At 42.6% G+C, this 26,498-nt stretch overlaps 2 protein-coding genes across 7 annotated transcripts in view; both read left to right on the plus strand.

Annotated features, from left to right (window-relative positions):
- Positions 1–1,501: 1,501 nt before the first annotated feature.
- Positions 1,502–5,002, plus strand: LOC308331699 (DNA-directed RNA polymerase II subunit RPB2-like; the record flags this gene model as incomplete). Its single annotated transcript, XM_080787190.1, has 1 exon — positions 1,502–5,002. One exon carries the CDS (start codon positions 1,502–1,504, stop codon positions 5,000–5,002), a length of 3,501 nt encoding a protein of 1,166 aa, XP_080643316.1.
- Positions 5,003–7,585: 2,583 nt separating this feature from the next.
- ago4 (argonaute RISC component 4) overlaps positions 7,586–26,498 on the plus strand; it is a 32,189-nt gene continuing 13,276 nt past the window's right edge. For 2 of the 6 annotated variants that reach the window (XM_080787016.1, XM_080787018.1), the window contains exons 1-9: positions 7,586–7,770; positions 16,053–16,233; positions 19,292–19,412; positions 20,565–20,746; positions 21,002–21,138; positions 22,000–22,158; positions 22,683–22,770; positions 24,998–25,145; positions 25,766–25,899. In XM_080787016.1, the coding sequence (XP_080643142.1) occupies positions 7,752–7,770; positions 16,053–16,233; positions 19,292–19,412; positions 20,565–20,746; positions 21,002–21,138; positions 22,000–22,158; positions 22,683–22,770; positions 24,998–25,145; positions 25,766–25,899 (1,169 nt within the window). In that variant the 5' untranslated portion in view covers positions 7,586–7,751. The remainder of the gene's footprint in view (positions 7,771–16,052; positions 16,234–19,291; positions 19,413–20,564; positions 20,747–21,001; positions 21,139–21,999; positions 22,159–22,682; positions 22,771–24,997; positions 25,146–25,765; positions 25,900–26,498) is intronic. The other 4 variants (XM_080787020.1, XM_080787021.1, XM_080787017.1 and 1 more) reach the window with 3 other exon arrangements.

A 26,498-nucleotide genomic window follows, 5' to 3' on the forward strand; every position in this document is an offset into this window, starting at 1 on the left:
CAAGCATTCAAGCAGGCCTCCCGCCCATCCCCACATTTCTACAGTCAAAAACAGACGCGTTGTAAACTAAGGAAGGAAGGAAGGAAGGAAGGAAGAAAGAAAGAAAGAAAGAAAGAAAGAAAGAAAGAAAGCATCTTTATTCAATTTACTTGCATAAGTAAAACAAGCGAAACAAATAATACAACAATAATTTAAAATGCCTGTTAAAAGAGGTTTGAAAGAAAAATTATAATATATATTGAATAATGTATATACACACAAAACAACAAAACAAAATGTAATGTCAATGTTATATAAATATAAAATAGTTTAGCTGAGCCAATAACTATATATCAGTGCAGTGGTTCTCAACCAGTGGTCCGGGGACCACCAGTAGTCCAGGTGGTCCCCAGCTAAATGCAGAGTTGGTAACCATGGACCCTTGTGTAGGCTATAGATCTTTAATTCTCGAGAGTGTAAAATGAAACCAAATGGACCCATAAGGCGTTTCATTTTACTCTCTCAAGAGTTAAATTATTGTTAAACACCTGCATTACTTAATTTACAAAGTCTACACAATTAGAGAATGGAGAAGAAAAATCGAAGAAATTCTATAAATTAGAAGACAAATGTTTAAGAAGTAGTGAAAATAGCTTGTAGATCTGCTATTTTCACTAGTTTGGGTCCCAGGCAAACATCGAATCTCTCTTTTGGGTCACAGGCTAAAAGGTTTGGGAACCACTGCTCTAGGATGCCCTTCCAGTGGAGAAGTGCCCTCTAGGGCAGTGCATGGTTCTCAACCATGCCAAGGTGCCTGGACCGCTGAGCCACGGCCCAGGGCCACCCACTGTATTTATATCGGCCACATGACCTCTTACGTAATCGTTTAGTACTCAACAAACATTAAAGCCCATAGACTTGATACGCAACACCGCTGCCACCAAAGTAGCCACGGCCGGGAGGTGAACCCAGGACCAAACAAGCCGCGTTACCAGTCGGCTAAAGAGCCATGGCCCAATGGGCGAGTGTGCAACGCAGCCACCTATAGCCTGCCCTACACCATCAGACCGCCCGATTTCAAACTTGGTGCGTGTGTGGCAGTATAGGCAATGGGTATTGTATAACCGTGTGCAGGGGGCATCCCAACTCACATTGTTCCTGACTTGAATCGTTCCCGAATAGCAATACCAAATTCAGGATCTGCCTGTGTAAATCGGCATTGTTGGTAATGGTTTGTGTATTGTGCGATGTCAGACCAGAAATTTACCTGCAGTCTATCTATATAAGTTGTTGGAACTGGGTTTAGATGTGCACTTAATCCGAGCACTACCTACAAACACATTAAGACCTCTACAGATCAGCAGAACAATATAGCAATAGATTTATATTACTTAATGTAAACATTTTATTCAACATATTTTGTGATTAAAGTGCAAGAACATCAGACAAAATAAAAATTCATTAAACAAAAATAAAACGATTCACAGGAGGCAGGCAGTGATCAGCCTATGTGCACAGTGCAATGGTTGGCCAGGATGATGAAGGTGATGATATTAACCCAGATCTGTGGCAGGAGGCCTGCTGGATTGTCATCAGCTCCTATTTTGATGAGAAAGGTTTGGTGAGTCAGCAGCTGGATTCATTTGATGAGTTCATTCAGATGTCAGTTCCGAGGATCGTAGAAGATGCTCCGCCTGTCATTCTGCAGGCGGAGGCCCAACACACCTCTGGAGAGGTGGAGGAACCGCCAAACTACCTGTTGAAGTTTGAACAGATCTATTTGTCCAAACCTACTCACTGGGAGAAGGACGGTGCGGCATCTCCCATGATGCCCAATGAAGCGCGACTACGCAACCTCACATACTCTGCCCCACTGTACGTAGACATAACTAAAACCATCATTAAAAAAGGTGAAGAACAGATTCAAACGCAACACCCACAGACCTTCATCGGTAAAATACCCATCATGCTTCGCTCCACCTACTGCCTACTGAAGGACTTAAAGGACCGCGACCTCTGTGAGCTGAATGAGTGTCCATTAGACCCTGGAGGTTACTTCATTATCAACGGTTCAGAGAAGGTCCTGATTGCTCAGGAGAAGATGGCCACCAACACTGTGTATGTGTTTGCCAAGAAGGACAGTAAATATGCTTATACTGCAGAATGTCGCTCCTGTCTGGAGAACTCCTCCAGACCCACAAGCCCCATCTGGGTTAGCCAGATGGCCAGAGCGGCACAGAAGAAGTGTCCTAATATAGGCCAGAGGATTGTATCAACTCTGCCTTACATCAGACAGGAAGTTCCCATTATCATTGTGTTCCGAGCTCTGGGCTTTGTTGCGGACAGAGACATCCTGGAACACATAATCTATGACTTTGATGACCCAGAAATGATGGAATTGGTGAAACCCTCTCTGGATGAGGCCTTTGTAATCCAGTCACAGGAAGTGGCTCTGAACTTCATAGGGTCGAGAGGAGCCAAGCCTGGTGTTACAAAGGAGAGAAGAATTAAATATGCCAAAGAGGTTCTACAGAAGGAAATCCTACCTCATGTTGGTGTCAGTGACTTATGTGAGACCAAGAAAGCTTATTTCCTTGGGTACATGGTACACAGACTCTTACTGGCTGCTCTTGGTAGACGAGAACTGGATGAAAGAGATCACTATGGCAACAAGAGGTTGGATCTGGCTGGACCTCTATTGGCATCCCTCTTTAGAGGGATGTTTAATAACCTGTTGAAGGAAATCAGGATTTATGCCCAGAAGTCCATTGACAAAGGAAGAGACTTCAACCTGGAACTGGCCATAAAAACCAGAATAATCTCTGATGGTTTGAAGTATTCTCTGGCTACTGGCAACTGGGGAGATAGCAAGAAAGCTCACCAAGCTAAAGCTGGAGTGTCCCAGGTGCTGAACCGGCTGACCTTTGCTTCCACCCTCTCCCACCTCCGTAGAGTCAACTCTCCTATCGGCAGAGACGGAAAACTTGCCAGACCACGTCAGCTGCACAACACTAAGTGGGGAATGGTGTGTCCAGCTGAGACACCTGAGGGCCATGCTGTAGGTCTGGTGAAGAACCTAGCACTCATGGCCTACATATCAGTAGGCTCTCAGCCCTCTCCTATCTTGGAGTTTTTAGATACGTGGAGCATGGAGAACCTAGAAGCAATCTCACCTTCTGCTATCGCTGATGCAACTAAGATCTTTGTGAATGGATGTTGGGTTGGCATTCATAAAGACCCAGAACAGTTGATGAATGAGCTGAGAAATCTGAGAAGGACAAAAGGGGACATCATTGTGTCTGAGGTGTCTATGATAAGAGATATCAGAGAAAGGGAGATCAGGATCTATACAGATGCAGGGAGGATCTGTCGCCCCCTGCTGATTGTTGAAAAACAGAAATTGTTGCTGAAGACTCATCACATAGAAAAACTGAAAGAGAGAGACAGCAACAACTACAGTTGGCAGGATCTGGTGAACAGTGGTGTTGTGGAGTATATTGATACTCTGGAGGAAGAGACTGTGATGTTAGCAATGACCCCTAATAACCTACTGGAGAACGTTTACTGCTCCACATACACCCACTGTGAGATCCACCCATCCATGATCCTAGGAGTCTGTGCTTCCATTATACCCTTCCCTGACCATAACCAGTCTCCCAGGAACACATACCAGTCAGCTATGGGGAAACAGGCAATGGGGGTTTACATCACTAACTTCCATGTCCGTATGGACACTTTAGCCCATGTGCTCTATTACCCGCAAAAGCCCCTGGTCACCACTAGATCCATGGAGTACCTTCGCTTCAGAGAACTGCCTGCTGGTATAAATTCCGTTGTTGCCATCGCTTCATACACTGGTTACAACCAGGAAGACTCCATTATTATGAACCGTTCAGCTGTTGACAGAGGGTTCTTTAGGTCTGTGTTCTATCGGTGCTACAAGGAGCAGGAGTCAAAGAAAGGCGTTGATCAGGTTGAGAACATTGAGAAACCCACCAAGGATACATGTCAGGGAATGAGACATGCCATCTACGATAAGCTAGATGATGATGGGTTGATAGCTCCGGGGGTCAGAGTCTCAGGAGATGATGTGGTCATTGGGAAAACAGTTACTCTGCCAGATAACGATGATGAGCTGGACAGCACCAACTGCCGCTACACCAAGAGAGACTGTAGCACTTTCCTCCGAACCAGTGAGACCGGCATCGTAGATCAGGTCATGGTCACTCTCAACCAGCAGGGATACAAGTTCTGTAAGATCAGGGTTCGATCTGTTAGAATTCCTCAAATTGGAGACAAGTTTGCCAGTCGACACGGCCAAAAGGGAACTTGCGGAATACAGTATAGACAGGAGGACATGCCTTTTACATGTGAAGGAATCACTCCTGACATCATCATAAATCCCCATGCCATCCCATCTCGTATGACAGTTGGACATTTAATCGAGTGTCTGCAGGGAAAGGTGTCTGCTAATAAAGGGGAGATTGGCGATGCCACTCCATTTAACGATGCTGTTAATGTCCAGAAAATTTCTGACCTGCTGGATGCGTATGGATATCACGCGAGAGGAAACGAGGTTTTATATAATGGCTTTACTGGTCGTAAACTGGCGTCTCAGGTTTTCATTGGTCTCACATACTATCAACGTCTCAAACACATGGTGGAGGACAAGATCCACTCCAGAGCCAGAGGACCCATCCAGATCCTCAACAGACAACCTATGGAGGGGAGATCACGTGATGGTGGTCTCCGGTTTGGTGAGATGGAGCGTGACTGTCAAATCGCACACGGTGCTGCTCAGTTCCTCAGAGAACGTCTGTTTGAAGCTTCAGATCCATATCAGGTGCATGTATGTAACCTGTGTGGGCTGATTGCCATTGCCAACACCAGGACACACACCTATGAATGTAGAGGGTGTCGCAACAAAACCCAGATTTCTCTTGTTCGGATGCCCTATGCCTGTAAACTTTTGTTCCAGGAGTTGATGTCAATGAGCATCGCTCCTCGAATGATGACCAGCTAGGACAACTTTAACCGGTTAACTGTCCTATAGTAGAACTTAATTATTGTGCACAATTTTCCATTATAGGCCAAGGAAGTAAATCTTGTGTGTCTGTTTGGAGCTGATGTTACAAACCACTAGAGCGAACAGCAACATATTTTCTCATGCATTCTGTCAGTAGTAAGGCTATCATAGAATATTTAACTTGTATACTTGTAAAATGTTACTGTATGATGTATGTAAGTGAATAGGGCTTGGATTACATATTTGGGCAAAGCTAACGTCATCAATATGATGGTCACAGTCACAGGGAAACAAAGCCATTGTTAGACCCTGCATCTATTCACTGTCAATAGTTGACCCTATGTTTCAATTCACAATAGTTTTTGTGCTATGATAAGATATTGTACTTCTATCCAAGACTTTAAAGATTTTTTTTACAAAATAGTTCCCCATTTTGCGATTTTCTTGGTGAGAATGAGTCCAAAAACAAAAAAATTATCACATGAAAGTATTGTGTAAATGCATTTGATCCACTGGCATATTGTTTATATTCTCCATGTTTGGCGACACACATTAAAGATAATTTATTTGGGTGTGGTCATACCCAAAAACGAGATATTTAGACGTACACTTAGATGTCCAAATAAAAAGTTTAATATTCCAAGTATATTTTACATATAATATTGCATTGAGGATGTATGCCTCCCAACCAGTTGCTCAAATATGACATGATGAAAAGGAAAATATGGCACTATATAATCTGGAAGTATAGAGGAATGGCAGTAATGTTGGGATGGAGCAGAAGGAAGACATATTCTTTATCAGAATTTGGTCAGAATGTATTGAAAGGATAGGTTCAAAGACAATGGCTGAGGACAGAAGGTAGCCTACAGTATGGGAAGTAGGAGAGAGGAGGTCACCATAACATGTGTGATCATCATGTAATCCTGATTGGCATAGCTTTATATAAGAAATGGAAGTTAATGAAGGTCTTACTGGGCTGAAACCTTTCCCAAATTTGAGTCTTAAGTCAAAAACATGGCACAGGTCCAGGATCCACATTGTTCTATAGAGCAAGTTCTCCTCATATTGGTTATGTGACAGAAACGTTACACGAAGCTCGGCCAATTAATCGGGGCGGGTTGGCCAATCAGGGACAAGTGTGCACACAGATCATTTGTGCATTCTCCTCAGGCTTACAGATGATAGTAGTGGCCTTCCAGTTCTTTGGTCTCTCCGAACTGCCATTCGGCACCACGCCTGTTAGTCCGGCAGCCAGGGGTGTGGAGTGGGAAATTTGGTATATAGTTTTTTTTAATGGCCTAAAATATTGTCTACATACATTCATGAATCAACTTATTGAGCAATTTGTTTTGTAGGGGTTTATATGTGACCATACCATTAGGCTAACATAGAGGGTATGCACATGACATCATCATCATACCCGTTAGCCGTTAGTTATGCGGGAATGCCTACTGAGTGGCAAAAAACAACTTTCTGGTCTTCACAACCCATACATACAAACAGAAAAGTCCTGTTTGATTGCATTAAATTACTTTAAACAACATTAAATCCACTTTGTCACTCACTTTGCCACTCGATCTGCCATTCACTTTATGCATGAGCATAAGGCAAGAAATAGCAACATTTCATTATGCTGTAAGTAGCATGTGACATATCAAACTAGGGGTTTTTCAAGATTCTGAATCCATTACAAACATTAGTTTTGCACAAAAACACTCATTGGGCTAAAAACGGCCATAGCCATCATCACAAATGTGACTATATATAAAATTAGCATTAATGTTAAGAATTATGTATTTACATTGCTGGTAGTATTTGTGTGAGTGTGTGTTAATGATATTTTATTGTTTATTGTCACATTGTCTGATTTGAAAGTTGAGGATGTGATTGATGGTGGGGGCCAAGTGCTATATATGACATATAACTAAAATCTAGAAAACAACAGCAGCTATATAGATTTGTTTACAATATAAATATATGTGTGTGACAGTGTGTGTGTGTGTGTGTGTGTGTGTGTGTGTGTGTGTGTGTGTGTGTGTGTGTTGTGTGTTGTGTGTGTGTGTGTGTGTGTGTGTGTGTGTGTGTGTGTGTGTGTGTGTGTGTGTGTGTGTGTGTGTGTGTGTGTGTGTGTTTTGTATCGAATTGTTTTTATTCATTCTATAAATGGCATCTGTTTGTTTTGTTTATATGTTGATTGTTATGCATATCTTCAACAGTATTTTGGAATACGTTGAGATAAGGATAGGCACTAAAGCTTTAAGCTTCTGCCTATGCCTTTTCGATCACCTAAAAAAATAAAAAGTAAACTGTTTTTGTGTAATGTCTGCCTCTCTGAAAGATCGAAATAAACTATTCATTCATTCATACATAGCTAAAGGGTCACGAACGAATACTTTCGGGAATACATTGTACAATTCTACTTCAATACAATTTTCAATGTAGTCATTTCTGGGAAAGAAATAGATTGCGCAAGCGCGCGCAGGGGCTCGAGCGACAGCGCCCTCCCCTCCGCGGCGGCGCATGCTCACTACTTACAAATCCTCAGGAGTGGAAATCACACAGAACAGAAAAGAAGAAGGCAACGCATCCTCGAGCTGCTCGCTGCTCACACATACACAGCTACGCATCTATATCCCCCCATTTCTTATTTTAGCCACTTTTAAGCTTCGCGATACCGCCCCCAATTTCAGTGTCGGTACGGAGCCGCCAGGCCGGGACAGAGACGGAGAGAGAGCCCTCGGCCATGGAAGCGCTCGGACCCGGTAAGAGAAAAAGAACAAAAAAAACGAGCAGACCCACGACTATGTATGTGAGTGTGCGTGCATTGCTTCACTGGGGGCCGTGGTTGCAGCGAGGCCTCCTCCGACGCCAGCAGGAAAGCATTGGGGGGAAGACTGAGGGGGGAAAAAACACAACAACCGAGAGCTTATAGATGCGGGCCCAGCCCGTGTGTGTGTGTGACACGTTGTTTACACCGAAAACACGCTCGGTTCCTGGGCGGGCGCGCGAGTCCAATGAGATTATGCAATGTATTATTATTACAAATGAAAGGAATGTCTGCCCAGTGCCCACTGTATTGATCTGAAGCACGTACGGCTCGTGGTGGTGGTAACTCTGGCATTGTGTGTGTGTGTGTGGTGTGTGGGGGATTTAACTGGGACCTTCCTTCCGCGTCGTGTGTTTACGTTGTTATCCGTTTATGATTTTATTAAAACGATTTGGCTGCTACAATGCTTTGATGTTGCAGCAGCAACACGACGCAGTCGAATTATACACCTGTCATTCAACTCAAGACATTTCCTCGAGTGAAAGAAAGCTCGTGTATTGTAAAGCATAATTGGAACGATTGTCATTTAGAAACCGTGCCTCTCGAGCATGCCATGTTGTGTTGTGTCCGCCACAGAAAGAATGGTCGAAATGAAAACGATGGAAAAAATAACACGTTTTAGATGACAAGATTGTTACAGTCTCTGCTGTGACTCGTAATTCATTATTTTATATTTAACTGTCATTGGTTTACGCGCCAGCATCGCCTCTTGTTGTGAAGAAATCCTGTGCCTGTAGTGCACACATGAATGGAGCGCTGCACTGTGTTTAGTAAATAATTTACAATGGGTGGCGTTTTTGTCGATATGATTTGCTGGCCCGCATAATATTATTGCAATGCAAATTATAGTTTGCATTGCAATAAAAATGGCACCTTTTGCAGCGATCCAGTAGACACTATACGATACGATGGGGTAAGCCATACTGCACACTATACACTCACGCAGCATTTCAATTAATCATCAAAATGTTTATGATTATTCCTTTTTCCATCTTTGGGTGTCCAGTAGAACTGTACAATATGTAGTGGGATGCATGTGAGAAACTGAGATAATGTGGTGATATTGATAACACGACATACAGAGCATCTGTATGTCAGTAGAGCCATTTTATTTGTGTTTACTTGCAATATATAAGCATGACCAACCATAACAGGAATCCTGTATATCCTTAATATGAACCAGATGGAAAAATAACTCTACTGTTGAATCACATCATTTAAAAAAGAGGGCTGAAGGCGTTTGTGGGGATACATATCCCTCCCCAGGTGTGTGAACTATAATCAATCCACTGCTGTTGAACCATTACACCAAAACACTATTGGGGAGATTCTCTAACGTTCCTCTACCTTGAAACAGCACTCGCTGTCTCATAATTACTCGTTACATAGTTGCTGGTAAAATCAATCTACACCCCTTCAGAAGGTACATTTTCATCAAAATTGGTTAATGCTAGATGTTTTTTGGAATCCATCTGTCACTCTGGCCAGCAGATGGGGAAAAGTTGTTTTCATACCTTTTTTTAAGAGAGAAATGATTTGACATCAGTGTTTGCAAGAATACACACAGCAGCTGGATGTCATGTTATGGCTAAACAACAATAGGACCTCCCATGGTTTATTTGTAGAGAATGTCTTAATTGTCTTCACAAAGAACCACACAGAAATCACCTTTTATCACTTTTATTGACTGATCGAGATTTGAGATGGCATCTATGTCTGAATTCCCTGCTCGGCTGTTCCAAAAACAAAATACAAATGCACATTGGGATTTGTTATCGCTGACACTTACACATAGCTAAATGTACAACTAGATACTACTGTCTTGTGAATGTCCTTTGGCAGTGGACCATTTCTACCTCTTACACTTGTCATTGTGTAGTGTCCTAATCCAGGTGATTTGCCAGGTGTGTGTGTGGCCGTGCACGGACGCTGTTCCGTGCTCACTCCTTGTAGGCTATGACTCATCATCCTCTTGCTCAGGTTAAGCCTGTGTGTCAGTCTGGACTTGTGTACACAGATATGACCAATTCTTGGCCTACATAATGGATATAGAGTCACAAAAAGTTCATATTCAATTTGCAGTGTGCACAGTGAATATTGCAATTCTCATTTAATGTAGTTAGGGGATGGATAGAACCCAAGCTGAACGATGTGTCTTTATAGACACTTGCTTCCGTCTGGCAGTATGTCTGCCATTCATCATGAAGTGGTGCACTTACTGTGTAGCTGATGCATGTCAGAGATGAGATGACCTAACTCAACCCCTCTCTTATGGACTTAGAATTATGAAAAGGGGGGTAAATGGTTATTTACTGTGATACATAGACAGTGTAGCAATTCAACTTACACACAACACTCATGGCTCATTAAATTAGTGTTCTCCAAACACTGTTTGCATTTTCTGCCTTGTGCAATGCATCTGTAGTGATGATACTTAAAAATATACTATGTTCCCCATACTTGCCACATCTGTTCTAAACAGGTTGAAGTGTGAAAGCAGTTTTAACCAGTCCACATATACCCTAGCATCCTTATTCTGGGCATGTCGTAATAGCCTAACCCCAGCTTGTAGATCTGCTATTTTCACTAAACAGTTTTGTTGCAGAGGAGAACAAGGAGGGTGCTAAATAAGTACAGACCCCTGGGGGGGGGGGGGGGGGGGGGGCCCTGATCGACAAAGTATATACAAACAAAAAAACGTTACTATATACTGTACATTGTACAACGACTACCCCACAAGGGGTTCCTGTTTTGAGAGGTAAAAACCCCCAAAGGTGTTCCTATCCTAAACAGGATATACTGTAATACCATATAATGCCAAATGAAAAGAAAGATATTTATTTGATGTGTTCCCCCCCCCCCCACAGCAGTGGCAGTTGACAGTTGTGTGTTTAGTTTCTCTTCCTGTGCATTGCCCCCCCATTATGCGGCAAACTGGTTGTGGGGGGCATTGAGGAAATGACACGTTTGGTTGTTGAGAAGGTACTAGGTAGAGGTACAGGTCCTAGCATTCTGTGCAGGGACACACATGTACACCCAACAAGTACAGTTATGCACTTAAACCCAGGGCTGCAATGGTTTGGTGGCATTTGCAGTGATGTAAATATGTTTTCAATATAATGGGTCCCGGGACCCAGGGGTGGGTGGTCTTTTAGATGGACGCCAGGGACATTTTATGAGTCCCACTTCAATGATGTTAGGAATCATATTTGGACGCTTTCTTTTCTTTTTACAAATTGCAGCCTTTAACTCACATTTCGTCTTGGGAGTAGTTAAATGTCAATTAAAGTCTCATTGTCATATATACTACTGTATAACAAGATACAACATAGAGTAGACAGTATATTTCATGAAAATGTCGGCGACTGGCTGCTCACACGAGTTTAAGTTTGTTACACTTGACTTGGATGTGTTGTATCATACAACACATACAACTTGTATGTGTCCGTTCGGAGGACCTCCTTTCCTGTAGACCAGTCCCCCCTCCGTTCCGGAGCATTGGCCATTTTTGCCAAAAAGCGCAGATCTACAAGCCTGGAAAAACGGTAGTACCAGGGGTCCGTGCCTCTGGCAGTCCGCGCAGGGGTCTGTGGGTACACTCAGATGTTGTCATGGCAGAGAGACGTCATGTTTCACTGCTGCTGCGTTCCTCTGTTATGCTCAAACAAGTGAAGTGACCCTAACGAATTTGGTCTGAGCGTATGCAAAATAGTGGCGCTTGTGTGTTATCGTTTCGATTGTGTTTCAACGACTATTTCTACGTGGATTTTATTGTTTATAAAGTAGGATGAAGTATGATGCGGCCATGTAAAATGATTGTATGTGGATTAAAGGTATATTCAGTGATATCACTTAATTCAAATATAACTTTTTTGTTTTGATAATCCTCCCTACTATAGTGTGCTGACAATATAAGGAGTTCCTGTCCCCCTGGGGTCAAAAATACTTTGGTTTCGTTTTTGACTAGGTGGCCCAGCCTTCATCCAATCAGGATAGAGAGGGGCCTTCCGCCAATCATGATCGAGTGGGGTCGGGCCTTGGTGTGTGTGCATGTGCACATCTTGTTACCGGGGCAGACCGGGGAGTTTTCCAAATCACTGAATGCGCCTCCTTTAAGACATTTTTTATCGCAATTTCTTTTTAACGTGGATTCTGTTACAGTACTGAATACAGTTGATTGAGTTAGTGCCAAAGTGTCCTTGATCAAGACCCCCAAATTGCTCCCGGTGTGCAGGTTGGTGCCTTGCATGGTTTCCTTCGCCATCGGTGTATGAAGCCGCTATATAAATGCACCATTTACCATTTTATACATCATTATAAAAGGCACCACTTGCTTCACACAATGTCCAGCTTTTGGTGTATGTATGTGCACAAACTTTGTCCTACACAAACATTAAATCCCATTGACAATGAATGGACAATTTGAGTGTTCATGCAAACACAAACATTGAAAACAGTTGGCTGGTTTTGTTTGATTATTTATTATCCTCATTCTCGATCTCTTGAACTACCCACTGGTGGCATTTCTGTCTCTCTCGCACAATATAGTCCAGCATGGCAACCTTCTTCTGTGCAAAGTAGCAACCTAGAGTGTTCAATCATTGTTGCTCAGCTCTCATACGTTTAAAATAAGTGAAATAATCAACATTTTTTTCATTAAGAAAAATACCCCACCACCACCTGAAGTTAACACGAGTCATCAGATACTGATTCCAATAAACAGTAGATAAACCGCAGCCTTTAAAATAGGGGCACATTTATGTTTAACATTATGATAATAAAATAAAGTGTACCCTACATACTTTTATTTCATGTGAAATACCTCCGAAAGGCTGAGATGTAGGCTAATGATTCACTTTAGTTGTGACTCGTGTGGTACATTTTCTGTGGCCAAATTCGGTGCTACTGTCTTGCCAGTTGCCACTAACTGAAAACTTAGTGGCAGCACTGCCACCAGTGTAAAATCTGTCCAGAGAGAGCCCTGCTCACTCACACCCGCCACCCTTGCAGCGTGGCAGCTGGTGTCTATATATAGGGACAGCACTGTTTTTGGTGAAAACGGAAGAGGAAGACCCTGTCCTAACCGTGCTCCATGTGCATGGCTCGCGCAAACCACTGTCTGTCCTGTAGTCAGTGAATACATGCAAAAGTGTACACTTAACACATGAACATTACTGTTATGTAACCCGACATGACAATTCACAATTTATGCCAAAAGTAGCCTTGCCTACAGTATCCACCAACATGTCTGACACACACTCACTCACTCACTCTCTGACTGTACTTTCAGTTTCCACCCTGAGCTGCTTGTTACTTCTCTAATTAATATAATTTAGCTTGGGGCTTTAGCTGGAGAGCAGACTTGCCAGGCCAGGTAGAAGTTATTGGATAATTGAAAGAAAAAGCAACAAGAAATATAGTCAAATGTTTCATTGATGAACCCGTTGCCTGACAGAACCTCAGTTTTCTCAGCATTTTAGTACAATTTCACCAAAACAGTTTCACTCATTAATTTGCAGCCACCATAGAGTAAGAAACCGTAAACCATATCAAATGTGTTTTTTCTCAAACCTAGCACACCCGTGTGAACTGAGTGGTGCAACTCCCCTCTCCCCCTGCCTCACAACAGCGCCACTTTTCTTTTTGCCTGGTACTCAGTCACATAGGTGAAGACGGTACTCATAGTCACATAGGTGAAGACGGTACTCATAGTCACATAGGTGAAGACGGTACTCATAGTCACATAGGTGAAGACGGTACTCATAGTCACATAGGTGAAGACGGTACTCATAGTCACATAGGTGAAGACGGTACTCATAGTCACATAGGTGAAGACGGTACTCATAGTCACATAGGTGAAGACGGTACTCATAGTCACATAGGTGAAGACGGTACTCATAGTCACATAGGTGAAGACGGTACTCATAGTCACATAGGTGAAGACGGACATTGCTGTTCCTTGGAGTGGTTGTACCACTCAAAAATCACACCTGTGTGAAATGTGGTGAGCTCTTATCTCATACTGGCCAATCAAAAACAATGCCTGTTGCCTGTGATTGGTTAGCTGATTTGTTCGTTTATATATGACATACATTTTCCCTTCAATGTCAATGGCAATGTGTGTGTGTGTGTGTGTGTAATTGCTGTTTGTCTTTCTTGCATAGTGTATTGTATGCACAAAACAAAAAATTACAATATTAATATTAAAAAGTAAAAGGGATTTTTTTTCCACAGAAAAGGAGGAGGGAGGGAGTCAGGGGTTGTTTGGGGCCCAGGGTGGTTGAGGAGCCTGTTTTTAGGAAACTATGGGGAGGGTCCCAATTATTGTCCTTGCTCTCGCGCTTCACTTGCTAACTGGAGCGTGTTGGTGCATGGGGTTCAGGACCCCCCACAACCCCTAGCTGTCAGTTGACAATAGCATTAAGCGACTCTACATCCCCTCCCCTGCCACCCAACCCTCGTTTTCCATGCTACACTTTTGACCACCAGGAGTTCCAAGGAGGCTACTGTTGTTCAGAATACTGTTCCTGTTCCGAATTTGTAGACGCTTTGTTTTTGCTTCCCTGTTTGAGGGGCGCTATCCCGTCCAGCATCTGGCTTTTGAAGTTACGTCATATGTCAGCCAAGTCTATGGACTTAATGTTTGTTTATAGTATGATGTTTGTTTAAAGGAGTGATGCGCCCCTCACTTAACACAAGTGTGATTTTCTTTTTTATAAATCTTCAATGTTATCCAGGTTATTATGTGCTAACCTCTGCTAGGTTTGCTCTTGTAATGCATGTGCATGACTGAAGCACCAGCTGAGTGTCAGGGTGGGGGATGGTATGTAACGACATAGATAGGTAGCTGTGTGAGGTGGTCTGCGTATTCATCATGTGTGGGATGGTGCCTGTGTGTGGTGTGTAACAGTAAATCCCAGCCTCATGGCTTGTGTGTCGTCGTCGTCTCCCCACCTCCCCCTCCCCCCCCCCCCCCCCATATGGCCCTGCTGCTGTCTGTCTGAGAGAAGTATGGTCTTTGTCTGGGCTGTGTCGGGGTGGATGCCCTATGTGTCTGGGTGCGGCTGGGAGGGGCTACGGGGTAATTGAGGGTCATTGTTGAGCGACGTCCCTGGTTGACCTATCTAGTTCATGGGCCAGGGTCATGGATCAATCAAAGTGTTCATTTATTTCTTTGGTATTTTATAAAAATAAGGTGGAAGAATGGTTTATTTTGTAAAATGGTGATAACAATGCAGTGAAAGACACATTTCCATAAATAGAAACCTCTCTGCTGTCGGGAAGAAACCACCTAAGTCTTTTCATGGAATTAAAAAACTAAACAAAGCAATACTGCCTTATCAAAGTTGGTATTCTGACTTTGTATAGTCAGTTACTTGCATTCAATATATTATCACCACTTTACCCGAATCCAGCTCCAAGTGGAGATAGGAGGTTCTCTCCGTCATTTTCCGTTATTGATAAAAACAGCTGACAATGGATCTCCAAGCTCACAATGCATCACAACGTGTGAAATAATCCCCTGATGCTTCATGACACTGCTTATATAGGCCTACAATAATAAGCAGGACTTTAAATATTACAATAACTTCTGCAAAGAGGGATTCGGAGACGGAGTTGCAGTTTCATTAAACTAGCGAGAGAAGTCGGTGTGTTTATCTTGCGCTACGAGTCTGACTGCAGCAGCAGCTCTGTGGCTTTCACAGACGGCTTGAGGCAACAATGGAGTTGAGAGCTTCTTCCCAAAGCGTTTTTTGATACTTTTCATTGGTTCACTATTTTTGAAACAATACACGGATGTAAAGGGTGTTTAATACTAGCGTTGATTTAAATTAAAAATAATAAAGAATTCAAAAATGGAGTTAATTGGTATCCTCCTGACAGTGACGAATGATAAGATATTACAAGCTCCATTATCCAAGCTAAACCATTCATTGGCATTGCCATGAATCTCTCTCTCTCTCTCTCTCTCTCTCTCTCTCTCTCTCTCTCTCTCTCTCTCTGAAATATTGTCTTAGTTCTAGTTAAACAACTACTTGCTCCTTCATGCTCCTGGTAAATTCACAAAGCTTTGGGTGGAACAATACAATAGTATAGATGACTGTATTGATTTGCATGTCAAGGCTGTTCATGAAGACCATATAGGAGAACGTTGGCGGTTCTACTGCATGAATCAGGATGTACATATTTATATATATCTTTTTCTCTCTACTCCAGGCCCTCCTCAGGTTCCTACACCTCCCTCTCTGTTCCAGCCGCCACGGCGTCCGGGACTCGGCACAGTGGGGAAACCCATTCGCCTTTTGGCCAACCACTTCCAGGTGCAGATTCCCAAGATTGATGTCTATCACTATGATATCGACATCAAGCCTGAGAAACGTCCCCGGAGAGTCAACAGGTAAATACACAGACGGCAGTATCTGAAAGGCATTGCAAGTATACCGAATGTTTTTTGGGGAAATTCATTAGGGGAGGCCGTAGTGAGCCCGCCTAGGACTCCGGAGGTCCCAGGTACGATTTCAGCTCAGCAATGTGTCGAAGTGTCCCTGAGCGAGACACTTGACCCCTAACTGCACGTACAACACAAGTATTAGTGTCATTGATCACTTTAAGACAGCTGGCAGTTTGGAGAACAAGTTGAGTCCTATGGAATGGAATGAAAACTGTCTGATCAGTGCCTAGAGGTATGGATTGTTGGCCCATTGCCACATTTCTAGGAAATCTAGGAAATTTTATTTCACAGATTTTTCAACCTAAACCCGTTATGATGATTTGAGATCGATAGTGGGGCAATAAATGCCCAATAGAATTAGGTTGGAATTGGCTTATGTGAACTGAAGTATAGTAAGTGAAAAAACTAAAATTTGCATTCAAATACAATCAGTCTCATCCTTCTATAATGCATAGTAGTTCAGAAAAGATTTATGCCGAAATAGCCGTGACCTTTGATAAACAAATTGCACCATGTTAAATATTGAATTATATAGATCCAATATTTGAAGTGTAATGTCCTCGTTTTGTGATTTGATGATGCAGTGTATAAGTTATTGCCAAGAGTTACATGCATGCACACTGACAGACCCATTACAATAGTTTTGACATCTTCCAATAAATGCATATTAAGGGATACAGGCCGACAGACATACTGTATAGAGATCTCCGTCCATATATGGGCACAAAAGAGACACAGACATACGGTTAAAACGGGTGTTGCGTCTTTCATTGTTTCAACTTGCATCGTAGGCCCGGTGGTCGACGGGCACAGGTCTAGTTGCTTTAAAGGCTCAATTAGTGACTTGACAAATGGGTATGGAAGGTTTTAAGTGCATCAATCTGCATTTTACATATGAAAGAGAGATCTTTATATATATTGTTTTGGGGCCTTTTCTGCCTTTTATTGGATAGTGCACGGTGACAGGAAATGGGGGGAGAGGGATCAGGAGTGACACGCAGCAAAGGTCGTCGGGATCTGGAGTTGAACCCGCGACACGCTGTCAGGCAGGATTAGCAGCCTACTGTAGGTGCCTGGAACTCTAGGCCGGCCCGGGCCTTTTCTTTTTGGCTTTAGCCTTTAGTTTATTGATGAATCGCAGTTAGACTGACAGGAAATGGGGAAAGAGGGAAGGGGAGTGACACACGCAGCAAACGTAATCGGGATTGAGAGTCGAATCTGCGACACGCTGTCAGGCCTGGCTGCATCGCCAGCCTAGGTGCCTGGGACCCGTTCCCTAGCTGTCGGGGCCGTGTGTGATGCATTGTAATGCGTTATGTAATGGTGGTGAGCTGGGGCTTTTACAGTAGGTTGTACAGTAGGTAACCGGAGAAGAGAGTAAAGGCCTTCAAGCTGTCCTGGCTATGACAATCTAAATCGGGAGATCGGATCCAGAGAAGTCAAAACTGTAAACCTGTTAAATGGGGGATCAGTGTAGTGTGTTTTAACTGTAAGGGACTGGGGATTACATTTATCAGCATTCACCAATGAGAACCATTTTGTTCTAGAACCTGATGAAATTGCTTTACCTATGAACATATGTATGGATGTGAATAATCTGTCCACTGTCTATCCAGACTTTATATGAAGAGAAAAGACAATATGGAATTCATTAGAGGCTATATTACCACAAAGGAAGGAAAATGATTGCGTATAAAAGTATGCTGCCCACTAAGGTCACTACATTGATTTTTCAAGCTTGGCCCTCTGTCTCCTGACATGGCATGATTGGCATATTGTAATTGGCTCGACCCATGTCGCTCGGGAATACAGATACAAGGCAGGTTTTTAAGTCACGCATGTCATTCATTTGTTGAAGCAGACCTCTTCAATAACTCCATTCCACCGATTAAAGATGTATAATGCTGTCACTTGGTCTCTTGCTGCATTTGTATCTGGGTAAGGTTAGCAGAGCATGCTGTTAAGAGCTTGTATTGCTGGGTCCCTTTGGTGCCTTGTATTGAGAGTTGCGCCAATTAGGGGGCAGAAAACTGCACCAGTAACATGGTTCATGTAACTCGAAATGATGGCAAATGCCCATAGACTCCAGTGCATTCCGTAGACGTCCGGTTCAGAGCTTTGTCACTATTCGTCATTAGGTGTGTGTGTGTAGAAGAACTGGCCAGATAAAGTGAACGGAGATGACACAACTCTCTCTCTACTGCTCTGGGTGGTGTATGGTGCAGTGGTAAAAGTACCTGCCCACCACCACGGAGTCGATTCCACCGCAGTGCGGGGTGTTCGTGGGCGGAAAGCTAGGTGGGGGGGGGTATTTAATTGTCACTCAGAGTAAGATATGTAAACGCACATCCTCCGTCATTGGTGCTGAGCCAAACTGTTAAAACAGAGAAAGTATAATCTTCTTTTTTTTGCACATCCTAAAGTGCCCACTCTTTGTTCTAATATGTGTCACTGCCTACGGACTGGGGCAGCACCTGTCAGCAGGTAGTGCTGAGCGGAGGTTCTATGTCCTCTCTATAGTGGCTCCTCACTGGCAGGTGAGCCAGTAGTATACAACAGCAGTGACTGACGACACACCGACATGTGTTTGGGGCGAATTGATTGTCATAGTGAATAAATTGAAGAGAAAAAAGGATTAAAAAAATATAAAGACCTGCATTTTCCCTATTGTAGAGTGTAGATAAACATGCAAACATTTTAACTGAGCTTATGATTTAGGCTAAATTTGAGGGGAAAAGGGATATAACACAGGAATAAACACCCATAGTTTATTTAGTGTTGTAGACTGAAATGTGTATGTATGTATTCGCTTTCTGTAACATCACCGATCCAGTCACATTGTGTGTATGAGGTTAGAAAAGACGGTGTATATTTGAAAAGCATTTGCTTCAGAGACATGCGGAGCATCCACTGACTGTGCACATTCTACTCTTGGACATACCATTTAGTTATTAGTTATTATGGTTTGTGTTCGTCTTGACCTGTGTGCTTGTCATCCTGACAGGGAGGTGGTGGACACCATGGTACGGCACTTCAAGATGCAGATCTTTGGGGACCGACAGCCTGGCTACGACGGGAAGAGGAACATGTACACGGCCCATCCTTTACCCATAGGGAGAGACCGGGTAGGGTTCTGATTAAACTCCTCTCCTCTTTGGATCAACAACATATTAGTTTTTCGCCTGGTTTGTCCATATATGTATTATATTCATCTACACACCAGGATCTAGGTTGTCACGTTTACAAATTGAAGTTGACGATTAATTGTCACAAATAATTGACAATGAATGATTTAATTGTGTTTTTGGCATTGCACATTAGAATGTATGAATAAAGAATACATGTCGGTTTGACTGGTAATCAACAATTGGACCGGGCAGCCCCGGGCGGTTAGCTCAACCGTCTGGGCACCTAGGCTGCTGAGCCAGCCTGACGGGCCAGCGTGCAGCGGGTTCGACGCCCAATCCCAACGGCCTTTGCCTTTGTCTTCCCCCATCTCTCTCCCCATTTCCTGTCAGTCTACTAGAAATCTTTCAATAAAGGCGTATTATTTATATTATTTATAGCAAAAGTCACACCTGTGTAGTGAGTGTGAGGGGCGCTCTTATCTCATTCTGGCCAATCCCAATTTGTGTCCTCACTTTTCCGTCTTCATTTTTCTGCCCTCACTTTTATCTTCAATATGTACTTTGCTCAGCCAATGAAATTATGGCTATGGGGTGACCAGCCAATCACAAGCCAATGTTTGTGTTTACACAAATCTGGAAAGCTGGGCATGGAGGGGCTAGCGCCCCTCAAACAAAAATATGTAAATAGCTCATCTATAAGCTATTATCTCAAATAATTGCGATTAGACGATTATGTAATAATTGTGACAGGCCTACAAGGAGCGTGCCAATGAAATGATGACTCATTCTTACATTCATTCATGATTTCATTTAAAGTGAATAATCAACCGCATTTGAAAACAAGTTAAGTTGCTTCATCGCTGTGTAATCAATCACATTCTGTGTGGATGTACTCATGAGTCATGACACTAACAGTTTAAAAAAAAATGTCTTTGGTTTCGCCTCAAGGTAACGGGGACATTGAGTTTTGTTTTTAGACAACTCAACAAATAGACTGCCACCTCCGCTCTCATTTACATATAATGCCACACTGCCTACGCCTATTACTTATGGTTTTGTGTCTTCTCTTTCGTTATCCCCTCCCCTACTATTTTTGTCTCCTTCCTGCTACTCTCTCTCTCTTTCTCCTCTTGATTTTTACATGGGTAGGTGGATCTGGAGGTGACTCTGCCCGGTGAGGGGAAAGACCAGACTTTCAAGGTGTCTCTTCAGTGGGTATCTGTGGTGAGCCTTCAGATGCTGCTGGAAGCCCTGTCGGGTCACCTCAATGAAGTGCCTGAGGACTCTGTTCAGGCACTGGATGTGATCACGCGGCACCTTCCTTCCATGAGGTACCTTTTCCACTTCTCCATGATCTAATGGGCCTTTTCACAACTTATCCCATTTAGACCTGAGATCAGATTCTAAAAATGTCTTCTATATCAAGACAGTTTTCTGAAAAAGCTATGTTTCTATGTCAGTCGTTCTTCGATTTTTCAAAAATAGCAGACCTACAAGCTCGTAGCGCGCCACTTGGTGGCGCGTTATGAGCTTGTAGATCTGTTTTATTCAGTTCCTTAACCAGCTATTGTGTTTGGTTTGCCCAGGTACACTCCAGTGGGGCGTTCATTTTTCTCCCCTCCAGAGGGCTACTACCACCCACTGGGTGGAGGCAGAGAGGTGTGGTTTGGCTTCCATCAGTCCGTCCGACCTGCCATGTGGAACATGATGCTTAACATCGATGGTAAGGCCTTTAGGGCAATATGTGTGTGTGCCCTCCTATTGTTGCAAATGATGTTCTATCATAATTATGTATGAAGGTTACATCCTGTCCGAGCACGCCGTCTCTGTCTGCTATGACCTGTGAAAAAGATTCCATTCATTCATGTGTTTGCATGCTGGCAATCAATGATTTTTATGTGATGACAAGGAGAAGTACAACCGAGGAATATATTGTGGGCATTGTCAGGCAAGCAGGACTGGAACCGATTGTTTAATGGTATCGATTGAAGTCGATGAAAGCCGTGTGGGCAAGCCAAGCCCCCAGTAAGGCTATCCAATGTTGAAGGTGCCACTACCTACTGGCGAAATGTGTACCGGTAATTGCAACACTCTCATGGAGGTGAATGGACGTTCATGACGTCACGTGCGTGAGCCCGGACCTCAAACGCTCCGGTTCGGTCTCTATCCTTTTATTACTCTATGGGGCAAGCATATGAATAAACAAATTTGACAAACTTTGTCATCACTATATCATTTCCAGTCAGAAATTAGTATGGGCTCTTTAGATACCTCAATGTAATGTATCTGTCCTCTCCTTGTTCAATATACTCCTTAAACTCCATAAACCATGCCACTTCCTCCACAAGTTTCGTCCATCCATGAAAGAAAAAAATCGATCAAGCGTTTTTCCCATCCTGCACTGTGGAACGCTTTCTTTGATCATGTGCAAGTTTTATATGCTTTTAATTACTAATTGATTTCTTGCAGAGAAAGACTAATCCCACTGTTTAGAGTTTAGACACCTTAAAACCCTTTTCAATCATATTGATTTTCAAGGTGGAACAAATAACCAGTGTGCTTAATTGATTTGTGTTTCCTACAGTGTCCGCCACAGCATTCTACCGTGCCCAGCCTGTGATAGAATTCATGTGCGAGGTCCTAGATATCCAGAACATCAACGAGCAAACGAAACCACTTACAGACTCTCAGCGTGTCAAATTCACCAAGGAAATAAGAGGTGGGCCCAACTCCCAGTTTAGTGGTGGGTGTGGGCCTTCAAAGCAATCCCAATATTTCTATTTACGCTTCTGCATTACACACTTGCAAACAATTGCACTGCATCCACACAATTCATGTAGGTCTTAAAAGCTCACCCACGGTGGTGCATGTTTCCACTTATAGAAATTGTTATGATGGTTCTCTCTGTACAATACATAATTGGTGAAATCTGATATGTAGCTCATTGTGTGCCAAACGGGACATTACACAATGTCTTGGTAAACTTCCTAAGTTATTTTTGAATTGGCCACACGGCAGGCTTCTCTCTCTAACCCTAGAGCCAAGCCAGTCTCGCTCAGTAGCGAGTAGCAAATTACAGTTCTCACCAGACACCTCATACGTGGTGGATACATTCTCACCAGACACCTCATACGTGGTGGATACATTGACATTTTCACACTCACCGCCACGCTGTGTCATCAAGTTTCCACATTAATTTTGACCATATGGCTTGTGATAGGTCGAAGGAAAACGACTCAAAAAATGTTTGTGTGTGTGTGAGAACAGGTCTGAAAGTTGAAGTCACACACTGCGGCCAGATGAAGAGGAAGTATCGTGTGTGCAATGTCACGCGACGCCCTGCCAGCCACCAAACGTAAGACCTGCATAACCAAATGGCAGTGTCCATGAAATATAGACCTAGTGAATGTGGGGGGTTCTTTTCATATAGACCTAGTGAATGTGGGGGGTTCTTTAGTGAATGTGGGGAGTTATTTTCACTTTTAATTTCAAAGCTCATTATTTATTCAGCCTCTCGTACCCAAAACTAAGAATATTTTGTTATCCTTGGATAAGATTTAGTTCAACAATTCCATGGCATGATACTAGGCAAACGTTGATCAAAACAACAAAATAACAATTCTTCTACATTTTCTAATATGTAGAAGTAATTAAGTAATGCTGATGTTTAACAATACTTTAACTATTGGGAGAGTAAAATGAAACCAATGGACCTTTAAGGGGCCATTTGGTTTCAGTTCACGCTCTCAATCTAATAAAAGTCCATTTGGTTACCAAGTAATTCATACTGAGGATTAGGAAGCTATGATGTTTGATTGGAGAGAGATAAAGAATTTAGCTAGTTTAATGGCACTTCTCCACATTACCTGCACAGTATTTACAGGACGGCATGACAATTTATTTTCTATAATTTTCTATACTTTATCAACACTATGAGTGCCTCCTGCTGGCCGAAGCTGGTATGGCGCTTGGGTACCGGGTGATTTCAGGCTATTCCACTATGACTCTCGTCCGGTTTTGGCTTCCATCTTGAATGTTTAAGTATTAGCGTTAATGCTACCGAGCTAAAATGATGTCCATACTAGCTAGTCCAGACAGCGCCAATGTTCCCATCGCGCTCAACGGATAATCAGAAAAGACCTCCGAACATCGCCGATCTGTTCAACACCACGGACTGCGCCTTAGTTTCAGAGAAAAAAGCCTCGGCCTAAAATAGAGGCCATTGGCTATTGAGAAAGTTTTGCAGTGCCAGAGGGGCCCTGGCAACCGTGCATAGCAACCGGAGAGATTCAATGAATGAGAAACAGCCAGGCAATGTTACAGAGATATTAAACCCCTTATGATGAGCCTGCTCGTCATGTTTAATCGGTCAAAGTGGGTCTAAAAAGGGGGCACCCTGGGTCGCCATTTTGAAAGATTAAAAGTGCACATAATGTGTTAATCATGACGCGTATACCTGTCCTACGTATCGAAACGGTTAACAGGCTTTGGGCCAAGCCCCTAGGCCTAGGCTTGTTTCCATTGTGGTCATCAGGTCCTCTGTATAATATCGGAATTGGTCAGAATCGATATCCGATCTGCGACTGACTCTGCAAATAATCGAAGATTGGGTATCGGTCATAATTTCATAATCGTGCACCCCTACTTTCTTCTCCTCTCCACTACTAGTTGACCCACTGAGACAGCTTAGCAATAAAGTTGTGAAACTGAAATCGATGAAAGGTGGAGTTGCTTTGTAATGAATCCAAAGACGGTGCTAATGTTTCGTTTTATTTATTTGCACAATATAATCGGTACATCAGGTAATGATTAAAAAAAGACACAAATACGTGCAAAAGGTGTGAAAGGAAATCCATAGAAGGCTTATACAAGGTTCTCACCTAAAATAGTAAGTTGAACATAGTAATTAAATATAAGACATTACAAACAATAATGTTGCAAGCCATCTAGCTGAAGGATATCAAATCTCTGTATTCTCTTTTTTAATTCCGTTGAACAAAGATGGCATCATTGCTCTTTAACACTGCCCACATACAGTCTTGTTCCAGCAATCCTCTCTCCCACTCTCTTTCTGTGATTCCATTAACTCTCACTGTTTATTGGAGATGCAAAGCAGGCTGAACACCATGGGTACTTAAATCCAACGCTTTCTGTCCTGTAGTACTATATAATATGCAGGTGATTTTGAGAAGTGCAGATCATTTTTTTTAATTTATACAGGACCCAATAAACAACATACCGGTATTTATAACATTAGTCCATTTAGGCCTGACCTCAAAATTAAAAAGAAATATTCTAAATCCGCCAGTTTTCTGAAATAAATATTTTCATGATTTAAAAAAAATAGCAGATCTACAAGCTCGTAGCACGCCACTCGGTGGCACGCTATGAGCTTGTAGATCTGCTGTTTTTCAATAGCTAAATTATAGCATAATGTTTAAAACACCAAAAGGGGTTCCCGACCAAACTGGGTTAACTCATTTTTGTTGTGATGTCAACTATATCGTTAATTTTGTGGTCTTGATTTACTAACATGATACATTTTCTATTTCTTTAACCCCCATGTACCATTCAATTGACAGGTTCCCTTTGCAGCTAGAGAATGGCCAAGCCATGGAGTGCACTGTAGCTCAGTATTTTAAGCAGAAGTACAACTTGCAGCTTAAATATCCGCACCTGCCCTGTCTTCAAGTAGGGCAAGAACAGAAGCACACCTACCTTCCTCTGGAGGTGAGAGGAGGGCTCTTTGACTCATAAACACACACAAACACGCGCCCACATACAGTATGGTGTTCATAGTTTTATTCGTTTTTTCAGGGTTTTCTTCACATAAGTCTCTGATTCATCTCTAACACAGATGGTGATTTTTATATTTTCTACCTATATTTGACTGGTCATTAAGAAAAATAATTTAATATGAAAGGGGATCAGAGCTACAACATGATATACTATATTACTTTGAATAGTTTAAAATGAATGCTTCTAATGCATATTTATTCATATTTAGTTATAGCTACAGCTAACAATTTATAATTGGTCGATTTACTCCACCTACTGTGGCAGGAAAAAGTATTTGCCCCAATGACACTTATTTGTCATCATCGGTTAACAACTACAACTTGTTTTTGACATCTTGTGGAGGAAGTTTGGCCCACCCTTTGCAGAATTGCTTTAATTCAAAGGTTTTCGAACATGAACAAATTTGATTCTGAATTTAAATATATTTTATTACACTTGACTCCTGTAAAGTGCACAGCCGTGGGAGGAGTAGGACCAATTCGTTGTTTCATTGGATCACATATACATTTGCCCATATGCATCCTAACGATGTGTTACGTTACTCTCTGCAGGTCTGTAACATAGTTGCAGGCCAGCGCTGTATCAAGAAACTGACAGACAACCAGACGTCCACCATGATCAAAGCAACTGCTCGCTCCGCCCCCGACAGACAGGAGGAAATCAGTAGACTGGTGAGTGATGGAATGTGAACTGCAGGTAGAAAAGCAGATGGGGTCATTGCATTTTGGAATTGCATTGCAATTTGAACTGAAAATCAATTTTCATTGTATTCACTTCACCCTTTTTTGCAAAAAAAATATGTCTTTATGTGTGATGTGGTTTTAGATGGAGGTAAGGTCACCAACGTCATTTTCGCTATCACGCAATTCCAGGCGGCAGATTCGTCACACCATGGGAGCCAAACTGCACCCGGAAGTTCAGCAGAATGCACTGGAGTCAATGAGAGCTCTGTGACCAGCTCATGAACAAACACTATTTCTGAAAGACTGAGATATTTTGTAAAGTAATCGCTTCTGGCAAATAACAGAAGACATACAACACATTATGTCTGCTGTGTTGCTTTTCGATGTGTACACTGTGTAATTTTATATAGGTGTCTACAGAGCAGAAAGTATGTTTCTGAACGTGCCAGATATCGCGAGACTGTCCACCGTTTCCTGTCTGGCAGCCAAATCTTGCGATACCCCCGGAACAGAAACAATACCTGCTGCTGTTTAAATCCTCAAAAAAATGATGTTCTGTGCACATCGAAAAGCAGTCACGTGACCATGACACTTCATTCTC

The sequence above is a fragment of the Protomyctophum bolini genome (genome assembly GCF_963924005.1).
Source record: "Protomyctophum bolini genome assembly, chromosome: 17".
NCBI lineage: Eukaryota > Metazoa > Chordata > Actinopteri > Myctophiformes > Myctophidae > Protomyctophum > Protomyctophum bolini.